We start from the raw sequence: 23,214 nt of genomic DNA on the forward strand, positions 1-23,214 counted from the left end.
GTTCTCCAATGATAATCCGCATGTGCTGTGCACATGCTGCGGAAATTTCCGCTGCGCATTATCATTGCGGAAAAATCCGCAGCACTACCAATTATTTTTCGTTTTCGCCGCCATTGACTTGCATTGGAACGCATAACATCCGCATGACTACACGTGCACATGCGGATATTAAGCAATTCAATGTGCGGATGGTAATAATATAATAATAATAATCTTTATTTTTATATAGCGCTAACATATTCCGCAGTGCTTTACAGACATTATCCTCACTGTCCCCATTGGGGCTTACAATCTAGGTTCCCTATCAGTATGTCTTTGGAGTACCCGGGTTTGGAGAAGAGGAGACTCTCCTCCAGACTCGGGTACCATAGAACCTGTTAAAAAAAGAATTAAAATAAAAAATATACATTATACTTACCTTCTGATGGCCCCGGTCTCCTTATTCGATGCATCCGGTCTCCCCGGCAGCTCGCGATGGTCTAAAAGGACCTTCCATGACGTCATTTAGGCATGTGATGGGTCACGCGACTGCTGACGTCGGCGGCCGCGTGACCTGTCACATGACTAAATGACGTCATGCCAGGTCCTTTTACACAACGGTGAGACACCGGGGAGACCGGACACATCGGAGAAGGAGACCGGGGGCCATCAGAAGGTAAGTATAAAATTTTATTTTTTATTTTTTACCATTCTTTTACGGTCACACTATATACGCCGGTTGCATGGGTTTATATAGTGTGACCAAGTTGTCAAGCACTTTCCAAGTGATGCTAAAATCGCTTGTCAACCCGCATGCAGAAATGCACTTGTCCCTGGCAGGAAAAGCGCATGTACAATCCGCATGTACAATCCGCATGTACAATCCGCATGTACAATCCGCATATACAATCCGCATGCGTTTTTTTCTGCCAGGGAGATGCAGAAACGCTCAGGAAAAATCCGGAGCATTTCTGCATTGTGGGCACATAGCCTTAGAGGCAGATGACAGCTGAATGACTCAGCCATCATCTGCGGGGAAAGATGTGGGCTCAGCATATGACGTAACTGTACGTCATATGTCGGGAAGGAGTTAAATGCATTAATATATTTTTTTAACAACAAGTTAAATTATCATCTATCTTTTTCTAATTTCTTTTTCTAATTTTAGATCTTTGTGCTACTTTGCTGAATACTATGAGTGGAACTTTCACATCAGCTAATTACCCCTCAGCGTATCCTAATAATTCCAAATGTGTCTGGTTGATCAGAACCCCTGGCGGTCAGGTAAAGAGCTTCATGGTATATTATGTCACCTGTGTGCCAATGAAGGTATAGCTGCCTGCTTTTGAGTGGAGTTTTTTTTGTGTATTTTTTAAAAGATTTGACATAGTTTGTATCCAGCTTTGTAAAAAACACTTACAAAATTACAGTTCCTTTAAAAAAAACACATTCAAAGATCACACTGCTAAAATCCTTCCTCTTAGAAGATATGTAAGTTGTGCGCCGGGGTGTGTTCTTCAGGATACAGCAAAGTTACGGACGAGAAAACAGACTCTTACACAGCTCACTCACCATAATTATTTTACTTAGTTATGTGGATGACTCAACCAGAAAATATAAAACATTCAAAACATTATGAAGACAGTCAGCCAGGAGGACCCTTGTACAGTTCAGCGTGACACCCACTGTGCCTACTACACTTTCTATAAATCTACCTACTGGCATGCCTGTCTAAGCCGGCCACCTGTTACCTGTTTACACCCTGGGAACTGGGACAATTATATGAGTGTAGCGTACAGTCTCGCCTGCGGTACAGCACAGTAGTTTACAATCTTATAATCAATTATCTCTATCCCCTAACCAAATATCCGTCTCCCGTCCTGATGTGACTTCAATGAACTCAGAGAAATAGTCCATCTTCAACTATATTGAAAATACCCTAAAAGTTAATCAACTGCAACAGCTATCGAAGTTGAACAATTGTCCTTTACTATAATGTTCCACAGAAACTCTCAGCCGCTGCTCTGGGTTCGGTGGGAAGCTTCCACGAGAAGATGGTGTTGGATTCCCCTCCAGCACATCCTCTCCCTGTTCTGAGTAATTGCAGAATGTCCCTCAGATGGGCACACATACTCTTCCTGTGTTTCACATCACTCAGTCTGTAGCCCCACCTCTGATCTTTCGCATGCATCTTACAGTCTTTCAGCAATGCTTAGGCAACAGCGACATCTTGTGACTGAATAACAACATTACTGCAGATAATCTATTTACAACAGGTATAGTATTACACTGATGCGGACATAGGTATACACATTTATACCACCCTGGTGAGCCCACATGCATCTTACAGATACACAATGTACCAGCTGATACTGACTGATGGCTTGTGCTCTACAGTCTGAAATATGAAGTTTCTGTCACTGACAGACATTTTGGTACCTAATTGGATCTGCTGTGGACACCTGGTGACCCAGCATGCACATAAGTAATCAGAACCTTCCCTGATCAATTATTCATCTTCCCCCTGTTAAATTAAAGCAGATCTTTCACCTGATTTTACAATGCAAACTGTATACATTACTAAATAGGTCTTATAGACCTGACTAAGCTGGTGTACTTCTATAGATTTTCTAAATAAATAAAGTAAGTTTTCGTGCCTAATAAGATGAACAATAGATGTAATAACATGTAAAGGATGGTACAATACATAATATTTTTTAGGAGAGAGGGGAGAATAAGTTTGAGGCAAATTAACTTAGCTTTGAATCTCACCAAAAAATTTGGATTTTGCTAAATATGACATTTTTTTGCTAAGAAAATTAATGGAAAAGAGCCAAAAATGGGTTAAAAAAGTACCTTGACTCTCACCCTTCTGGCCCCCCACTCAGATTTCTCAGCAATGTCCTCTTTGCCTCGTATAGTATATTCATAGGGCTTGTAGTGCCGAGTAGGCATCTGACATCACAATGCATTGACGTGATAACTAAGCTGTGTGTGAGCCAATTTCATGGCGTCAGCGGTTAACTCAGTACTGGAAGCCCCAGGGTAGAATGAAAATTCCAGACTCCCAACCAAACCCCGACTCATGCTTAGTCCCCCCTTTGCCTTGCCGATAATACAACAGGTACAACTGAATGGTGAAGGATCGGTCACAGCTTTATTAAATTCTCCATTCATTTCGTTAGAAAGGCATTTAACTTTTCAAACCAACTCTTTGCTGACTGCTCTGTGTCTTCACACCGGCAAGTTGGCCAACAACTCTCCAACATGTCCTTTCTTTATTTCCAGGCCACTGTGACTTGTAAAGTCTCAAATTGTCCATTTTGCCGTGTTCTCACAGGGAAGGGAGGGTGGGACAAATGCTTCCAGGACCAACGGTGAAAAGGAAGGAGGGTGGGACTGTTTATAAACCTATGGGACGGCTTGTGACGGCCATCCCATTCACTTTATTGGTCCCTTCGGGGACTTCCTCTTTCTCTGGCCAGTAAGGGGCAGAGGAGGGGACCACCAATTGCCACGGCCCGGGTAGGGGCCACCGCAGTCAGAGGCTCTTTCCTCATTTAGTGCAGCGCCTGCCATAAGAGCTGAAAAAAATGTCACACGCATGATGCCAGGAGGAACTGTTCGAAGGACCAGAAGGGCCGAGATGACTTGAGTAAATGTTTTTTTTCTCACTCTACACTTATTAAAGGGGTTGTGTGGTCCAAATCGATAAGTCTGTAGTCACTCTGTGTGACAGCAGACATCTAAATCCCCTGAATACACGCACTGTGCACTGTGAGGATTCACCAGTTTCTGAGCCAGGACCGGAGGGTATATATGGGTTATACATACTCCCAGCCAGAGCCCATCCAGTGGGCAAGGCCTTGCTTCCATACAATTGTATGGAGTGGGGCTGCATCCTCTAGTCAATCACGCCCACTGGACGGCCTCACCACTAGTTGGGGCACAGCCTCTCTCAATACAAGTATATGGAGCGAGGCTGCGCCCACCAGACGGGCTCTGGCTGGGACTATAACTCATACATATCATCAGGTCACGGCTCAGAAACCCGCGAATCCCCACAGCGCACAGTGCTTGCGCTGGGGGAATTCATAAGTCTGTAGTCACACAGAGTGACTGCAGTCTTATTGATTTGGACCACAGAACCCCTTTAAGCTCTGGGATCTGGAGAAATAAGGAACATTCAATTTGCATTGAAAAACTTTGATGCAAATCAAAATTCCTGGCCAAATACCAATGAACTGCCTAAAATTCCTGGCCAAATACAGGTGAGCTGCCTAACTTTCCTGGCCAAATACCAATGAACTGCCTAAAATTCCTGGACAAATACAGATGAGCTGCCTAAAATTCCTGGACAAATACCAGTGAACTGCCTAAAATTTCTGGCCAAATACCAATGAACTGCCTAAAATTCCTAGCCAAATACCAGTGAACTGCCTAAAATTCCTGGCCAAATACCAGTGAACTGCCTAAAATTCCTGGCCAAATACCAGTCTACTGCCTAAAATTCCTGGCCAAATACCAGTGAACTGCCTAAAATTCCTGGCCAAATAACAGTGAGCTGCCTAAAATTCCTGGCCAAACAACAATGAACTGCCTAAAATTCCTGGCCAAATAACAGTGAACTACCTAAAATTCCTGGCCAAATAACAGTGAACTGCCTAAAATTCCTGGCCAAATACCAGTGACCTGCCTAAAATTCCTGGCCAAATAACAGTGAACTGCCTAAAATTCCTGGCCAAATAACAGTGAACTGCCTAAAATTCCTGGCCAAATACCAGTGAACTGCCTAAAATTCCTGGCCAAATACCAGTGAACTGCCTAAAATTCCTGGCCAAATACCAGTGAACTGCCTAAAATTCCTGGCCAAATACCAGTGAACTGCCTAAAATTCCTGGCCAAATACCAGTGAACGGCCTAAAATTCCTGGCCAAATACCAGTGAACGGCCTAAAATTCCTGGCCAAATACCAGTGACCTGCCTAAAATTCCAGGCCAAATACCAGTGAACTGCCTAAAATTTCTGGCCAAATAACAGTGAACTGCCTAAAATTCCTGGCCAAATACCAGTGACCTGCCTAAAATCCCTGGCCAAATACCACTGACCTGCCTAAAATTCCTGGCCAGATATCAGTGAACAGCCTAAATTTCCTGGCCAATAACTCACTGCAAAAAATGTGGGGGAAGGAACAGTTAGTGATGAAATGTAATTTTATATTTTATTAATTCTCAGATTTTTTAATTTAGGTGGCGCTCCAGTTTTCCGCCTTTGATGTCCAATATTCAAGTTTATGTACTTCTGACTACATGAGAATTTATGATGGCCCCAGTAAATCTTCAGCAATCTTACACGATAGAACTTGTGGAACAGGATATGTTCCATTAATGGTGTCTTCAAGCAATCAGATGCTGGTGGAGTTTGTCACTGACGGAGCTACAGCTCTAACTGGATTTAAAGCCGTCTTCTCTGCTAGTATGTCTTATATTATATATTTAGAATTTTTTTTATTCTTATTATTTTCATTATTAGAAACAATGTTGAATAGAGAAAGTGAAAATATATAGGCCAAATTCATCATTTGCGGTGTTTTTATGCAAATTGTCTCTTCAGAGAGGACTAGAACTCTAGCACCGCCTACAGGAAGTAGGAATTCTAAAAAGTCAATATCGACTCTTTAACAAGCCTTGTCACATGACTTAGGAGAAAAGCCAAAAACAAAATCTCAATTTTCAGACATTGTGTTTCGGGGTACTGCCCCTCGTCAGTGCAATGTGTGAGATCTGGTTTGGTTGGGTGAGAGGAATCCAAGGGGTAATGTTTCTCCTTGTGGAGGTTGACATGTCAAGCCTGACAATACCCCGAATCACAGTCCTTTTAATATTGTTAGATAAGATCCTATTTTGCGCTTTGTCTCCTTTCAGTTTCTCCTTCTCGTTCTCCTCCTTCTGACCGCTCTTGGGTCTTCCTTTTCATTGAGTACGACATGGGTTATCATGCACATGAATGATGTTAATGTCATACATCATGCCCCGTTTAGTCCCTCAGGAGGTGATGCACATAATTGACATCAATGACATGTGTCAAGTCTTACGTGATTGCATGGGACATAGCCCAAGAGAGGACGGTCTCAAATGAGAAGAAGGCCAAGGAGGAACCATCAGAGCAGGAATCAACAACAGTGGGACAGGACTAGAGAGGGCCAAGGAGAGCTTTTGTATTTCTAACCCCTTCCGAAACTTTAGAATGTAACAAAATGGTGGCCAACCAAAATGATGGCCAACCAAAATGGTGGCCAACTGGCCCCAATTTCAGCAAATTGAATTTTTCCGATCTGAATAAGCCGTGTCGCTTATCTCTACTTATGATTTTCAACCAGCAGTTCATATGTGACTTTACCATGAACATTAGAGGAGTTGCACTACAATAAATATTAAAAATATGATTTATATTTAATGGCTGGGGGTCATACCACTAGGACCCTCTCATCAATCACTAGAATAGTTCGAGAGAAATTATTCTGGAGGACTTTCAAATAAGTGGTGGTCACCTGAGCCTCCTGCTATTCCATTCGATGTCTATGTGACTAATGGAGAAAACCGAGCACTGTTCTTCTCCATCAGCAACATAGTCTTTAAATGCAGTCAATGGTCCTCCTAATATCCCCTATCTTGTGGATACATATATCTAATGGTGTACTCACTTTATAGTTGTTGTCTTAGCTTAGAAAATTCCCGAAAAATAGGAATAGTCCATGATCTAGACATAGGTTTGTAACTGACTAAACTGCAATACTAGACATAGCCTATCGGTCAGAGTGGCAGTATTTGTGAGATAAAAAATATAACCTACATGTATTTGCTAAACTAAAAAATATAACCTACATGTATTTGCTAAACTAAAAAATATAACCTACATGTATTTGCTAAACTAAAAAATATAACCTACATGTATTTGCTAAACTAAAAAATATAACCTACATGTATTTGCTAAACTAAAAAATATAACCTACATGTATTTGCTAAACTAAAAAATATAACCTACATGTATTTGCTAAACTAAAAAATATAATCTACATGTATTTGCTAAACTAAGACAATTCTTTACTTATGAGGGTAAACAGACACTGACGTCTTCTTCCTTTCTTATTAATTCTTCTTTCAGTACAATGCGGAGGAGCATATTACTCCTCTTCGAAGACATTTTCCACTCCTGGATATCCTGCCAGGTACTACTCAAATCTAGACTGTGGTTGGGTAATTACAGCTCCCACCGGATACAAGGTGAGAACAAGAAGCAGATGAACATCTAATATATATAATTGTCTTATCCCGTCTGTCTGTCTGTCTGTCTGTGTGTCTGTGTGTCTGTCTGTCCAGGAAATCCCACGTCGCTGATTGGTCAAGCCACGGCCAATCAGCGATGCGGGATTTGAGAACAAGATGTCGGCCGTTAGCGGCTTACCCTCACCCGCTCAACCTCACACCCTCAGAAGCTCACCCTCAGACGCTCACGCTCTGACACTCACGCTCTGACGCTCAAGCTCTGACGCTCTGACGCTCAAGCTCTGACGCTCACGCTCTGACGCTCAAGCTCTGACGCTCTGACGCTCAAGCTCTGACGCTCACGCTCTGACGCTCACGCTCGGACCCTCACGCTCTGATGCTCACGCTCACACACTGACGCTCACGCTCTGATGCTCACGTTCACGCTCTGACACTCACGCTCTGACTCTCACGCTCTGACGCTCACACTCTGACGCTCACGCTCTGATGCTCACACTCTGACGCTCACGCTCTGACGCTCACGCTCGGACGCTCACGCTCACGCTCGGACGCTCACGCTCTGACGCTCACGCTCGGACGCTCATGCTCTGACGCTCACACTCACGCTCTGATGCTCACGCTCGGACGCTCACGCTCGGACGCTCACGCTCATGCTCTGACGCTCATGCTCTGACGCTCACGCTCTGAAGCTCACACTCTGACGCTCACGCTCGGACGCTCACGCTCTGACGCTCACGCTCGGACGCTCACGCTCACGCTCGGACGCTCACGCTCTGACGCTCACGCTCGGACGCTCATGCTCTGACGCTCACACTCACGCTCTGACGCTCACGCTCGGACGGTCACGCTCTGACGCTCACGCTCGGACGCTCACGTTCACGCTCTGACGCTCAGACGCTCACGCTCTGACGCTCACGCGCTCAGGCGCTCACGCTCACGCTCTGATGCTCACGCTCTAACGCTCACGCTCTGATGCTCACGCTCACGCTCTGACGCTCACGCTCTGACGCTCACACTCACGCTCTGACGCTCTGATGCTCACGCTCTAACGCTCACGCTCTGATGCTCACGCTCACACACTCACGCTCACGCTCTGAAGCTCACGCTCTGACGCTCACGCTCTGACGCTGACACTCACGCTCTGACGCTCACACTCTGATGCTCACGCTCTGACGCTCACGCTCTGGCGCTCGGACGCTCACGCTCTGACGCTCACGCTCTGGCGCTCACGCTTTGGCGCTCGGACGCTCACGCTCTGACGCTCACGCTCTGACACTCACGCTCACGCTCTGACGCTCACGCTCACGCTCTGACGCTCACGCTCTGACGCTTACGCTCACGCTCTGACGCTCACGCTCTGACGCTCACGCTAGGATGCTCACGCTCGGAGGCTCACGCTGACGCTCACGCTCACACACTCACGCTCTGGCGCTCACGCTCTGACGCTCACGCTCTAACGCTCACGCTCTCACGCTCACGCTCTGAAGCTCACGCTCTGATGCTCACGCTCTGACGCTGACACTCACGCTCTGACGCTCACACTCTGACGCTGACACTCACGCTCTGACGCTCACGCTCTGACGCTCACGCTCTGGCGCTCGGACGCTCACGCTCTGACGCTCACGCTCATGATCTGACACTCACGCTCTGACGCTCACGCTCTGACGCTCACGCTCTGACGCTCACGCTAGGATGCTCACGCTCTGACGCTCACGCTCGGACGCTCACGCTGACGCTCACGCTCACACGCTCACGCTCTGACGCTCACGCTCTGATGCTCACGCTCACGCTCTGACGCTCACGCTCTGACGCTCACGTTCATGCTCTGACGCTCACGCTCTGACGCTCACGCTCTGAAGCTCACGCTCTGACGCTCACACTCACGCTCTAACGCTCACGCTCTGACGCTCACGCTCAGAAGCTCACACTCTGACGCTCACGCTCTGACGCTCACACTCACGCTCTAACGCTCACGCTCGGACGCTCACGCTGACGCTCTGACGCTCACGGTCACGCTCGGACGCTCACGCTCGGACGCTCACGTTCACGCTCTGACGCTCACGCTCTGACGCTCACGCTCTGACACTCACGCTCGGACGCTCACATTCACGCTCTGACGCTCACGCTCTGAAGCTCACACTCTGACGCTCACGCTCTTACGCTCACACTCTGACGCTCACGCTCTGACGCTCACGCTCGGACACTCACGCTCACGCTCGGACGCTCACGCTCTGACGCTCACGCTCGGACGCTCATGCTCTGACGCTCACACTCACGCTCTGACGCTCACGCTCGGACGCTCACGCTCGGACGCTCACGCTCTGACGCTCCCGCTCGGACGCTCACGCTCTGACGCTTACGCTCGGACGCTCACGCTCGGACGCTCACGTTCACGCTCTGACGCTCAGACGCTCACGCTCACGCTCTGACGCTCACGCTCTGGCGCTCACGCTCACGCTCAGGCGCTCACGCTCATGCTCTGATGCTCACGCTCTAACGCTCACGCTCTGATGCTCACGCTCACGCTCTGACGCTCACGCTCTGACGCTCACACTCACGCTCTGACGCTCTGATGCTCACGCTCTAACGCTCACGCTCTGATGCTCACGCTCACACACTCACGCTCACTCTCTGAAGCTCACACTCTGACGCTCACGCTCTGACGCTCACGCTCTGGCGCTCGGACGCTCACGCTCTGACGCTCGGATGCTCACGCTCTGACGCTCACGCTCTGACACTCACGCTCACGCTCTGACGCTCACGTTCACGCTCTGACGCTCACGCTCTGACGCTTACGCTCACGCTCTGACGCTCACGCTAGGATGCTCACGCTTGGACGCTCACGCTCGGACGCTCACGCTGACGCTCACGCTCACACGCTCACGCTCTGGCGCTCACGCTCTGACGCTCACGCGCTAACGCTCACGCTCTCACGCTCACGCTCTGAAGCTCACGCTATGACGCTCACGCTCTGACGCTGACACTCACGCTCTGACGCTCACACTCTGACGCTGACACTCACGCTCTGACGCTCACGCTCTGGCGCTCGGATGCTCACGCACTGACGCTCACGCTCTGACGCTCACGCTCTGACGCTCACGCTCATGCTCTGACACTCACGGTCTGACGCTCACGCTCTGACGCTCACGCTCACGCTCTGATGCTCACGCTCTGACGCTCACGCTAGGATGCTCACGCTCTGACGCTCACGCTCGGACGCTCACGCTGACGCTCACGCTCACACGCTCACGCTCTGAAGCTCACGCTCACGCTCTGATGCTCACGCTCTGATGCTCACGCTGACGCTCACGCTCACACGCTCACGCTCTGAAGCTCACGCTCACGCTCTGATGCTCACGCTCTGATGCTCACGCTCACGCTCTGACGCTCACGTTCACGCTCTGACGCTCACGCTCTGAAGCTCACGCTCTGACGCTCACGCTCTGACGCTCACACTCTGACGCTCACGCTCTGACGCTCACACTCACGCTCTAACGCTCACGCTCGGACGCTCACGCTAACGCTCGGACGCTCACGCTCGGACGCTCACGCTCTGAAGCTCACGCTCTGACGCTCACGCTCTGACGCTCACAATCACGCTCTAACGCTCACGCTCTAACGCTCACGCTCGGACGCTCACGCTCGGACGCTCACGCTCGGACGCTCACGTTCACGCTCTGACGCTCTGACGCTCACGCTCTGACGCTCACGCTCGGACGCTCACGTTCACGCTCTGACGCTCACGCTCTGACGCTCACGCTCACGCTCTGACGCTCTGGCGCTCACGCTCTGACGCTCACGCTATGAAGCTCACGCTCTGACGCTCACACTCGCGCACTGACGCTCACGCTCTGACGCTCACACGCTCACGCTCGGACGCTCACGCTCTGACGCTCACGCTCACGCTCTGATTCTCACGTTCACGCTCTGACGCTCACGCTGACGCTCTGACGCTCAGGCTCACGCTCGGACGCTCACGCTCGGACACTCACACTCGGACGCTCTGACGCTCACGCTCTGACGCTCACGCTCGGACGCTCACGCTCGGATGCTCACGTTCACGCTCGGACGCTCACGCTCTGACGCTCACGCTCTGATGCTCACGCTCTGGCCCTCACGCTCTGACGCTCACATGCTCACGCTCTGACGCTAACGCTCGGACGCTCACGCTCGGACGAACACGCTCTGACGCTCACGCTATGAAGCTCACGCTCTGACGCTCACACTCACGCTCTGACGCTCACACTCTGATGCTCACGCTCTGACGCTCACACGCTCACGTTCGGACGCTCACGCTTTGACGCTCACGCTCTGACGCTCACGTTCACACTCTGACGCTCACGCTCAGACTCTGACGCTCACGCTCTGATGCTCACACTCACGCTCTGAAGCTCACGCTCGGACGCTGACGCTCTGACGCTCACGCTCGGAAGCTCACGTTCACGCTCTGACACTCACACGCTCACGCTCTGACGCTCACGCTCTGACGCTCAAGCTCTGATGCTCTGACGCTCACGCTCTGACACTCACGCTCTGACGCTCACGCTCTGAAGCTCACGCTCTGATGCTCTGATGCTCTGACGCTCAGGCTCTGACGCTCAGGCTCACGCTCTGACACGCACGCTCTGACGCTCACGCTCTGACGCTCATGCTCAGACTCTGACGCTCACGCTCTGACGCTCACGCTCGGACGCTCACGCTCGGATGCTCACGTTCACGCTCACACGCTCACGCTCTGACGCTCACGCTCTGATGCTCTGACGCTCATGCTCTGACGCTCAAGCTCTGATGCTCTGACGCTCTAGCTCTGATGCTCTGATGCTGACGCTCTGATGCTCGCGCTCTGACGCTCACGCTCTGACGCTCGCGCTCTGACGCTCACGCTCAGACTCTGATGCTCACGCTCTGACGCTCACACACTCACGCTCTGATGCTCACGCTCTGACGCTCTGACGCTTATGCTCTGACGCTCAAGCTCTGACGCTCATGCTCTGATGCTCTGACGCTCACGCTCACGCTCTGATGCTCTGACGATCACGCTCTGAAGCACACGCTCTGAAGCTCTGACGCTCATGCTCTGACGCTCTGACACTCACGCTCTGACGCTCACGCTCTGACGCTCATGCTCGGACGCTCACGCTCTGACGCTCACGCTCAGACTCTGACGCGCACGATCTGACGCTCACGCTCGGACGCTCACGTTCACGCTTTGACGCTTACACTCACGCTCTGACGCTCACGCTCTGACGCCCACGTTCACGCTCACGCTCTGACGCTTACGCTCTGACGCTCATGCTCGGACGCTCACGCTCTGACGCTCACGCTCACACTCTGACGCTCACGATCTGACGCTCACGCTCTGACGCTCACGCTCGGACGCTCACGTTCACTCTCTGACGCTTACACTCACGCTCTGACGCTCACGCTCTGACGCCCACGCTCACGCTCTGACGCTCACGCTCTGAAGCTCACGCTCTGATGCTCTGATGCTCTGACGCTCTGATGCTCTGACGCTCACGCTCTGACGCTCACGCTCGGACCCACACGCTCTCGCTCTGACGCTCACGCTCTGGCGCTCACGTTCACGCTCACGCTCTGACGCTCACGCTCTGATTCTCACGCTCTGACGCTCACGCTCGGACGCTCACGCTCTGACGCTCACGCTCGGAAGCTCACGTTCACGCTCTGACGCTCACACGCTCACGCTCTGACGCTCACGCTCTGACGCTCAGCTCTATTGCTCTGACGCTCATGCTCACGCTCTGATGCTCTGACGCTCACGCTCTGACGCTCACGCTCTGACGCCCACGCTCACGCTCTGACGCTCACGCTCTGAAGCTCACGCTCTGACGCTCTGATGCTCTGACGCTCACGCTCGGATGCTCACGTTCACGCTCTGATGCTCACGCTCTGACACTCACGCTCTGACGCTCACGCTCTGACTCTCATGCTCAGACTCTGACGCTCACGCTCTGACGCTCACACTCGGACGCTCACGTTCTGACGCTCACGCTCGGATGCTCACGTTCACGCTCTGACGCTCACGCTCACACGCTCACGCTCTGACGCTCACGCTCTGATGCTCTGACGCTCATGCTCTGACGCTCAAGCTCTGACGCTCATGCTCTGATGCTCTGACGCTCACGCTCTGATGCTCTGACGCTCACGCTCTGATGCTCGCGCTCTGACGCTCGCGCTCGGACACTTACGCTCTGACGCTCGCACTCTGACCCACACGCTCAGACTCTGATGCTCACGCTCTGACACTCACGCTCTGACGCTCACGCTCTGACGCTCACGCTCACACGCTCACGCTCTGACGCTCACGCTCTGACGCTCAAGCTCTGATGCTCTGACGCTCAATCTCTGACGCTCACGCTCTAATGCTCTGACGCTCAAGCTCTGATGCTCTGACGATCACGCTCTGACGCTCACTCTCTGACGCTCACGCTCTGATGCTCTGACGCTCACGCTGTGACGCTCTGACGCTCACGCTCTGACGCTCATGCTCAGACGCTCTTGCTCTGATGCTCACGCTCGGACGCTCACACTCTGACGCTCACGCTCAGACTCTGACGCTCACGCTCTGACGCTCACGCTCGAACGCTCAAGTTCACGCTCTGACGCTTACACTCACGGTCTGACGCACACTCTCTGACGCCCACGCTCACGCTCTGAAGGTCACGCTCTGAAGCTCACGCTCTGAAGCTCACGCTCTGACGCTCTGATGCTCTGACGCTCACGCTCGGATGCTCATGCTCGGACGCTCACGCTCACGCTCTGATGCTCACGCTCTGACGCTCAAACTCGGACGCTCACGCTCGGACGCTAAGTCTCTGACGCTCACGCTCGGACGCTCAGGCTCTGACGCTCACGCTCAGACTCTGACGGTCACGCTCTGACGCTCACGCTCGGACGCTCACGCTCGGACGCTCACGTTCACACTCTGACGCTCACGCTCTGACGCTCACGCTCTGATTTTCACGCTCTGACGCTCACGTTCACGCTCTGACGCTCACGCTCTGAGGCTTACGCTCAAACTCTGATTCTCAATCTCACGCTCTGATGCTCACGCTTGGATGCTCACGCTCTAACGCTCACGCTCTGACGCTCACGCTCTTACGCTCTGACGCTTATGCTCTGACGCTCAAGCTCTGACGCTCACGCTCTGATGTTCTGACGCTCACGCTCACGCTCTGATGCTCTGACGATCACGCTCTGAAGCTCACGCTCTGACGCTCACGCTCTGATGCTCTGACGCTCATGCTCTGACGCTCTGACGCTCACGCTCTGACGCTCACGCTCTGACGCTCATGCTCGGATGCTCACGCTCTGACGCTCACGCTCAGACTCTGACGCTCACGATCTGACGCTCACGCTCTGACGCTCACACTCGGACGCTCACTTTCACGCTCTGACACTTACACTCACACTCTGACGCTCACGCTCTGACGCTCACGCTCTGACGCTCTGATGCTCTGACGCTCACGCTCTGACGCTCACGCTCGGATGCTCACGTTCACGCTCGGACGCTCACGCTCTGACGCTCACGCTCACGCTCTGATGCTCACGCTCTGGCCCTCACGCTCTGACGCTCACATGCTCACGCTCGGACGCTCACGCTCGGACGAACACGCTCTGACGCTCACGCTATGAAGCTCACGCTCTGACGCTCACACTCACGCTCTGACGCTCACACTCTGATGCTCACGCTCTGACGCTCACACTCTCACGCTCGGACGCTCACGCTTTGACGCTCACGCTCACGCTCTGACGCTCACGTTTACACTCTGACGCTCACGCTCAGACTCTGACGCTCACGCTCTGATGCTCACACTCACGCTCTGAAGCTCACGCTCGGACGCTCATGCTCTGACGCTCACGCTCTGACGCTCACGCTCGGAAGCTCACGTTCACGCTCTGACACTCACACGCTCACGCTCTGACGCTCACGCTCTGACGCTCAAGCTCTGATGCTCTGACGCTCATGCTCACGCTCTGATGCTCTGACGCTCACGCTCTGACACTCACGCTCTGACGCTCACGCTCTGAAGCTCACGCTCTGATGCTCTGATGCTCTGACGCTCAGGCTCTGACGCTCAGGCTCACGCTCTGACACTCAAGCTCTGACGCTCACGCTCTGACGCTCACGCTCGGACGCTCACGCTCGGATGCTCACGTTCACGCTCACACGCTCACGCTCTGACGCTCACGCTCTGATGCTCTGACGCTCATGCTCTGACGCTCAAGCTCTGACGCTCAAGCTCTGATGCTCTGACGCTCTAGCTCTGATGCTCTGATGCTGACGCTCTGATGCTCGCGCTCTGACGCTCACGCTCTGACGCTCGCGCTCTGACGCTCACGCTCAGACTCTGATGCTCACGCTCTGACGCTCACGCTCACACGCTCACGCTCTGATGCTCACGCTCTGACGCTCTGACGCTCAAGCTCTGACGCTCACGCTCTGATGCTCTGACGCTCACGCTCACGCTCTGATGCTCTGACGCTCACGCTCACGCTCTGATGCTCTGACGATCACGCTCTGAAGCTCACGCTCTGACGCTCACGCTCTGATGCTCACGCTCTGACGCTCTGACGCTCACGCTCTGACGCTCACGCTCAGACGCTCTGACGCTCAAGCTCTGACGCTCATGCTCAGATGCTCACGCTCTGACGCTCACGCTCAGACTCTGACGCTCACGCTCTGACGCTCACGCTCACACGCTCACGCTCTGACGCTTATGCTCTGACGCTCAAGCTCTGACGCTCACGCTCTGATGCTCTGACGCTCACGCTCTGATGCTCTGACGATCACGCTCTGAAGCTCACGCTCTGAAGCTCTGACGCTCATGCTCTGATGCTCTGACGCTCATGCTCGGACGCTCACGCTCTGACGCTCACGCTCGGACTCTGACGTGCACGATCTGACGCTCACGCTCGGACGCTCACGTTCACGCTCTGACGCTTACACTCACGCTCTGACGCTCACGCTCTGACGCACACGCTCACGCTCTGACACTAACGCTCTGAAGCTCACGCTCTGACGCTCTGATGCTTTGACGCTCACGCTCTGAAGCTCTCGCTCTGACCCTCACGCTCGGACGCTCACGCTCTGACGCTCAAGCTCTGACGCTCACGCTCGGACGCTCACGTTCACGCTCACGCTCTGACGCTTACGCTCTGACGCTCATGCTCGGATGCTCACGCTCTGACGCTCACGCTCACACTCTGACGCTCACGATCTGACGCTCACGCTCTGACGCTCACGCTCGGACGCTCACGTTCACTCTCTGACGCTTACACTCACGCTCTGACGCTCACGCTCTGACGCCCACGCTCACGCTCTGACGCTCACGCTCTGACGCCCACGCTCACGCTCTGACGCTCACGCTCTGAAGCTCACGCTCTGACGCTCTGATGCTCTGACGCTCACGCTCTGACGCTCACGCTCGGACCCACACGCTCTCGCTCTGACGCTGACGCTCTGGCACTCACGTTCACGCTCACGCTCTGACGCTCACGCTCTGATGCTCACGCTCACGCTCTGACGCTCACATGCTCACGCTCTGACGCTAACGCTCGGACGCTGACGCTCGGACGAACACGCTCTGACGCTCACGCTATGAAGCTCACGCTCTGACGCTCTAGCTCTGATGCTCTGATGCTGACGCTCTGATGCTCGCGCTCTGACGCTCACGCTCTGACGCTCGCGCTCTGACGCTCACGCTCAGACTCTGATGCTCACGCTCTGACGCTCACGCTCACACGCTCACGCTCTGATGCTCACGCTCTGACGCTCAAGCTCTGACGCTCACGCTCTGATGCTCTGACGCTCACGCTCACGCTCTGATGCTCTGACGCTTACGCTCTGATTCTCACGCTCTGACGCTCACTTTCACGCTCTGACGCTCACGCTCTGAGGCTTACGCTCAAGCTCTGATTCTCAATCTCACGCTCTGACGCTCACGCTTGGATGCTCACGCTCTAACGCTCACGCTCTGACGCTCACGCTCTGACGCTCTGACGCTTATGCTCTGACGCTCAAGCTCTGACGCTCACGCTCTGATGCTCTGACGCTCACGCTCACGCTCTGATGCTCTGACGATCACGCTCTGAAGCTCACGCTCTGACGCTCATGCTCTGACGCTCTGACGCTCACGCTCTGACGCTCACGCTCTGACGCTCATGCTCGGATGCTCACGCTCTGACGCTCACGCTCAGACTCTGACGCTCACGATCTGACGCTCACGCTCTGACGCTCACACTCGGACGCTCACTTTCACGCTCTGACACTTACACTCACGCTCTGACGCTCACGCTCACGCTCTGACGCTCACGCTCTGATGCTCTGATGCTCTGACGCTCACGCTCTGACGCTCACGCTCGGATGCTCACGTTCACGCTCGGACGCTCACGCTCTGACGCTCACGCTCACGCTCTGATGCTCACGCTCTGGCCCTCACGCTCTGACGCTCACATGCTCACGCTCTGACGCTAACGCTCGGACGCTCACGCTCGGACGAACACGCTCTGATGCTCACGCTATGAAGCTCACGCTCTGACGCTCACACTCACGCTCTGACGCTCACACTCTGATGCTCACGCTCTGACGCTCACACGCTCACGCTCGGATGCTCACGCTTTGACGCTCACGCTCACGCTCTGACGCTCACGTTCACACTCTGATGCTCACGCTCAGACTCTGACGCTCACGCTCTGATGCTCACACTCACACTCTGAAGCTCACGCTCGGACGCTCACGCTCTGACGCTCACGCTCGGAAGCTCACGTTCATGCTCTGACACTCACACGCTCACGCTCTGACGCTCATGCTCTGACGCTCAAGCTCTGATGCTCTGACGCTCATGCTCACGCTCTGATGCTCTGACGCTCACGCTCTGACACTCACGCTCTGACGCTCACGCTCTGAAGCTCACGGTCTGATGCTCTGATGCTCTGACGCTCAGGCTCTGATGCTCAGGCTCACGCTCTGACACTCACGCTCTGACGCTCACGCTCTGACGCTCACGCTCGGACGCTCACGCTCGGATGCTCACGTTCACGCTCACGCTCTGACGCTCACGCTCTGATGCTCTGACGCTCATGCTCTGACGCTCAAGCTCTGACGCTCAAGCTCTGATGCTCTGACGCTCTAGCTCTGATGCTGACGCTCTGATGCTCGCGCTCTGACGCTCACGCTCTGACGTTCGCGCTCTGACGCTCACGCTCAGACTCTGATGCTCACGCTCTGACGCTCACGCTCACACGCTCACGCTCTGATGCTCACGCTCTGACGCTCTGACGCTCAAGCTCTGACGCTCACGCTCTGACGCTCTGACGCTTATGCTCTGACGCTCAAGCTCTGATGCTCACGCTCTGATGCTCTGACGCTCACGCTCACGCTCTGATGCTCTGACGATCACGCTCTGAAGCTCACGCTCTTACGCTCACGCTCTGATGCTCTGACGCTCATGCTCTGACGCTCTGACGCTCACGCTCTGACGCTCACATGCTCACGCTCTGACGCTAACGCTCGGACGCTCACGCTCGGACGAACACGCTCTGATGCTCACGCTATGAAGCTCACGCTCTGACGCTCACACTCACGCTCTGACGCTCACACTCTGATGCTCACGCTCTGACGCTCACACGCTCACGCTCGGACGCTCACGCTTTGACGCTCACGCTCACGCTCTGACGCTCACGTTCACACTCTGACGCTCACGCTCAGACTCTGACGCTCACGCTCTGATGCTCACACTCACGCTCTGAAGCTCACGCTCGGACGCTCACGCTCTGACGCTCACGCTCGGAAGCTCACGTTCATGCTCTGACACTCACACGCTCACGCTCTGACGCTCACGCTCTGACGCTCAAGCTCTGATGCTCTGACGCTCATGCTCACGCTCTGATGCTCTGACGCTCACGCTCTGACACTCACGCTCTGACGCTCACGCTCTGAAGCTCACGCTCTGTTGCTCTGATGCTCTGACGCTCAGGCTCACGCTCTGACACTCACGCTCTGACGCTCACGCTCTGACGCTCACGCTCGGACGCTCACGCTCGGATGCTCACGTTCACGCTCACACGCTCACGCTCTGACGCTCACGCTCTGATGCTCTGACGCTCATGCTCTGACGCTCAAGCTCTGACGCTCAAGCTCTGATGCTCTGACGCTCTAGCTCTGATGCTCTGATGCTGACGCTCTGATGCTCGCGCTCTGACGCTCACGCTCTGACGCTCGCGCTCTGACGCTCACGCTCAGACTCTGATGCTCACGCTCTGACGTTCACGCTCACACGCTCACGCTCTGATGCTCACGCTCTGACGCTCTGATGCTCAAGCTCTGACGCTCACGCTCTGATGCTCTGACGCTCACGCTCACGCTCTGATGCTCTGACGATCACGCTCTGAAGCTCACGCTCTGATGCTCACGCTCTGACGCTCTGACGCTCACGCTCAGACGCTCTGACGCTCAAGCTCTGACGCTTATGCTCGGACGCTCACGCTCTGACGCTCACGCTCAGACTCTGACGCTCACGCTCTGACGCTCACGCTCACACGCTCATGCTCTGACGCTTATGCTCTGACGCTCAAGCTCTGACGCTCACGCTCTGATGCTCTGACGCTCACGCTCACGCTCTGATGCTCTGACGATCACGCTCTGAAGCTCACGCTCTGACGCTCACGCTCTGAAGCTCTGACGCTCATGCTCTGACACTCTGACACTCAAGCTCTGACGCTCACGCTCTGACGCTCATGCTCGGACTCTCACGCTCTGACGCTCACGCTCAGACTCTGACGCGCACGATCTGACGCTCACGCTCGGACGCTCACTTTCACGCTCTGACGCTTACACTCACGCTCTGACGCTCACGCTCTGACGCACACGCTCACGCTCTGACACTAACGCTCTGAAGCTCACGCTCTGACGCTCTGATGCTTTGACGCTCACGCTCTGAAGCTCTCGCTCTGACCCTCACGCTCGGACGCTCACGCTCTGACGCTCAAGCTCTGACGCTCACGCTCGGACGCTCACGTTCACGCTCACGCTCTGACGCTTACGCTCAGACTCTGACGCGCACGATCTGACGCTCACGCTCGGACGCTCACGTTCACGCTCTGACGCTTACACTCACGCTCTGACGCTCACGCTCTGACGCACACGCTCACGCTCTGACACTAACGCTCTGAAGCTCACGCTCTGACGCTCTGATGCTTTGACGCTCACGCTCTGAAGCTCTCGCTCTGACCCTCACGCTCGGACGCTCACGCTCTGACGCTCAAGCTCTGACGCTCACGCTCGGACGCTCACGTTCACGCTCACGCTCTGACGCTTACGCTCTGACGCTCATGCTCGGACGCTCACGCTCTGACGCTCACGCTCACACTCTGACGCTCACGATCTGACGCTCACGCTCTGACGCTCACGCTCGTACGCTCACGTTCACTCTCTGACGCTTACACTCACGCTCTGACGCTCACGCTCTGACGCCCACGCTCACGCTCTGACGCTCACGCTCTGACGCCCACGCTCACGCTCTGACGCTCACGCTCTGAAGCTCACGCTCTGACGCTCTGATGTTCTGACGCTCTGATGCTCTGACGCTCACGCTCTGACGCTCACGCTCGGACCCACACGCTCTCGCTCTGACGCTCACGCTCTGGCGCTCACGTTCACGCTCACGCTCTGACGCTCACGCTCTGATGCTCACGATCACGCTCTGACGCTCACATGCTCACGCTCTGACGCTAACGCTCGGACGCTCACGCTCGGACGAACACGCTCTGACGCTCACGCTATGAAGCTCACGCTCTGACGCTCACACTCACGCTCTGACGCTCACACTCTGATGCTCACGCTCTGACGCTCACACGCTCACGCTCGGACGCTCACGCTTTGACGCTCACGCTCACACTCTGACGCTCACGTTCACACTCTGACGCTCACGCTCAGACTCTGACGCTCACGCTCTGATGCTCACACTCACGCTCTGAAGCTCACGCTCGGACGCTCACGCTCTGACGCTCACGCTCGGAAGCTCACGTTCACGCTCTGACACTCACACGCTCACGCTCTGACGCTCACGCTCTGACGCTCAAGCTCTGATGCTCTGACGCTCATGCTCACGCTCTGATGCTCTGACGCTCACGCTCTGACACTCACGCTCTGACGCTCACGCTCTGAAGCTCACGCTCTGATGCTCTGATGCTCTGACGCTCAGGCTCTGACGCTCAGGCTCACGCTCTGACACTCACGCTCTGACGCTCATGCTCAGACTCTGACGCTCACGCTCTGACGCTCACGCTCTGACGCTCACGCTCGGACGCTCACGTTCGGATGCTCACGTTCACGCTCACACGCTCACGCTCTGACGCTCACGCTCTGATGCTCTGACGCTCATGCTCTGACGCTCAAGCTCTGACGCTCAAGCTCTGACGCTCTAGCTCTGATGCTCTGATGCTGACGCTCTGATGCTCGCGCTCTGACGCTCACGCTCTGACGCTCGCGCTCTGACGCTCACGCTCAGACTCTGATGCTCACGCTCTGACGCTCACGCTCACACGCTCACGCTCTGATGCTCACGCTCTGACGCTCTGACGCTCAAGCTCTGACGCTCACGCTCTGATGCTCTGACGCTCAAGCTCTGACGCTCACGCTCACGCTCTGATGCTCTGACGATCACGCTCTGAAGCTCACGCTCTGACGCTCACGCTCTGATGCTCACGCTCTGACGCTCACGCTCTGACGCTCACGCTCAGACGCTCTGACGCTCAAGCTCTGACGCTCATGCTCGGACGCTCACGCTCTGACGCTCACGCTCAGACTCTGACGCTCACGCTCTGACGCTCACGCTCACACGCTCACGCTCTGACGCTCTGACGCTCACGCTCACGCTCTGATGCTCTGACGATCACGCTCTGACGCTCACGCTCTGATGCTCTGACGCTCACGCTCACGCTCTGATGCTCTGACGATCACGCTCTGAAGCTCACGCTCTGACGCTCACGCTCTGAAGCTCTGACGCTCATGCTCTGACGCTCTGACACTCACACTCTGACGCTCATGCTCGGACGCTCACGCTCTGACGCTCACGCTCAGACTCTGACGCTCACGATCTGACGCTCACGCTCGGATGCTCACGTTCACGCTCTGACGCTTACACTCACGCTCTGACGCTCACGCTCTGACACTAACGCTCTGAAGCTCACGCTCTGACGCTCTGATGCTTTGACGCTCACGCTCTAAAGCTCTCGCTCTGACCCTCACGCTCTGATGCTCACGCTCTGACGCTCACGCTCGGACGCTCACGTTCACGCTCACGCTCTGACGCTCACGCTCTGACGCTTACGCTCTGACGCTCATGCTCGGACGCTCACGCTCTGACGCTCACGCTCACATTCTGACGCTCACGATCTGACGCTCACGCTCTGACGCTCACGCTCGGACGCTCACGTTCACTCTCTGACGCTTACACTCACGCTCTGACGCTCACGCTCTGACGCCCACGCTCACGCTCTGACGCTCACGCTCTGACGCCCACGCTCACGCTCTGACGCTCACGCTCTGAAGCTCACGCTCTGACGCTCTGATGCTCTGACGCTCTGATGCTCTGACGCTCACGCTCTGACGCTCACGCTCGGACCCACACGCTCTCGCTCTGACGCTCACGCTCTGGCGCTCACGTTCACGCTCACGCTCTGACGCTCACGCTCTGATGCTCACGCTCACGCTCGGACGCTCACGCTCGGACGCTCAGCTCTGATGCTCTGACGCTCATGCTCACGCTCTGATGCTCTGACGCTCACGCTCTGACGCTTACGCTCTGACGCCCACGCTCACGCTCTGACGCTCACGCTCTGAAGCTCACGCTCTGACGCTCTGATGCTCTGTCGCTCACGCTCGGACGCTCACGTTCACGCTCTGACGCTCACGCTCTGACACTCA

At 54.8% G+C, this 23,214-nt stretch overlaps 1 protein-coding gene across 1 annotated transcript in view; it reads left to right on the forward strand.

Moving 5' to 3' along the window:
- Positions 1–23,214, forward strand: part of LOC141152664 (embryonic protein UVS.2-like) — an 83,625-nt gene that overhangs the window by 50,076 nt on the left and 10,335 nt on the right. The window contains exons 9-11 of the mRNA XM_073637221.1: positions 1,148–1,263; positions 5,229–5,454; positions 7,144–7,262. Coding sequence (XP_073493322.1) covers positions 1,148–1,263; positions 5,229–5,454; positions 7,144–7,262 — 461 coding nt within the window. The remainder of the gene's footprint in view (positions 1–1,147; positions 1,264–5,228; positions 5,455–7,143; positions 7,263–23,214) is intronic.

This window comes from Phyllobates terribilis, unplaced genomic scaffold (assembly GCF_046119375.1).
Source record: "Phyllobates terribilis strain yellow unplaced genomic scaffold, ASM4611937v1 Scaffold_6__1_contigs__length_29720123, whole genome shotgun sequence".
NCBI lineage: Eukaryota > Metazoa > Chordata > Amphibia > Anura > Dendrobatidae > Phyllobates > Phyllobates terribilis.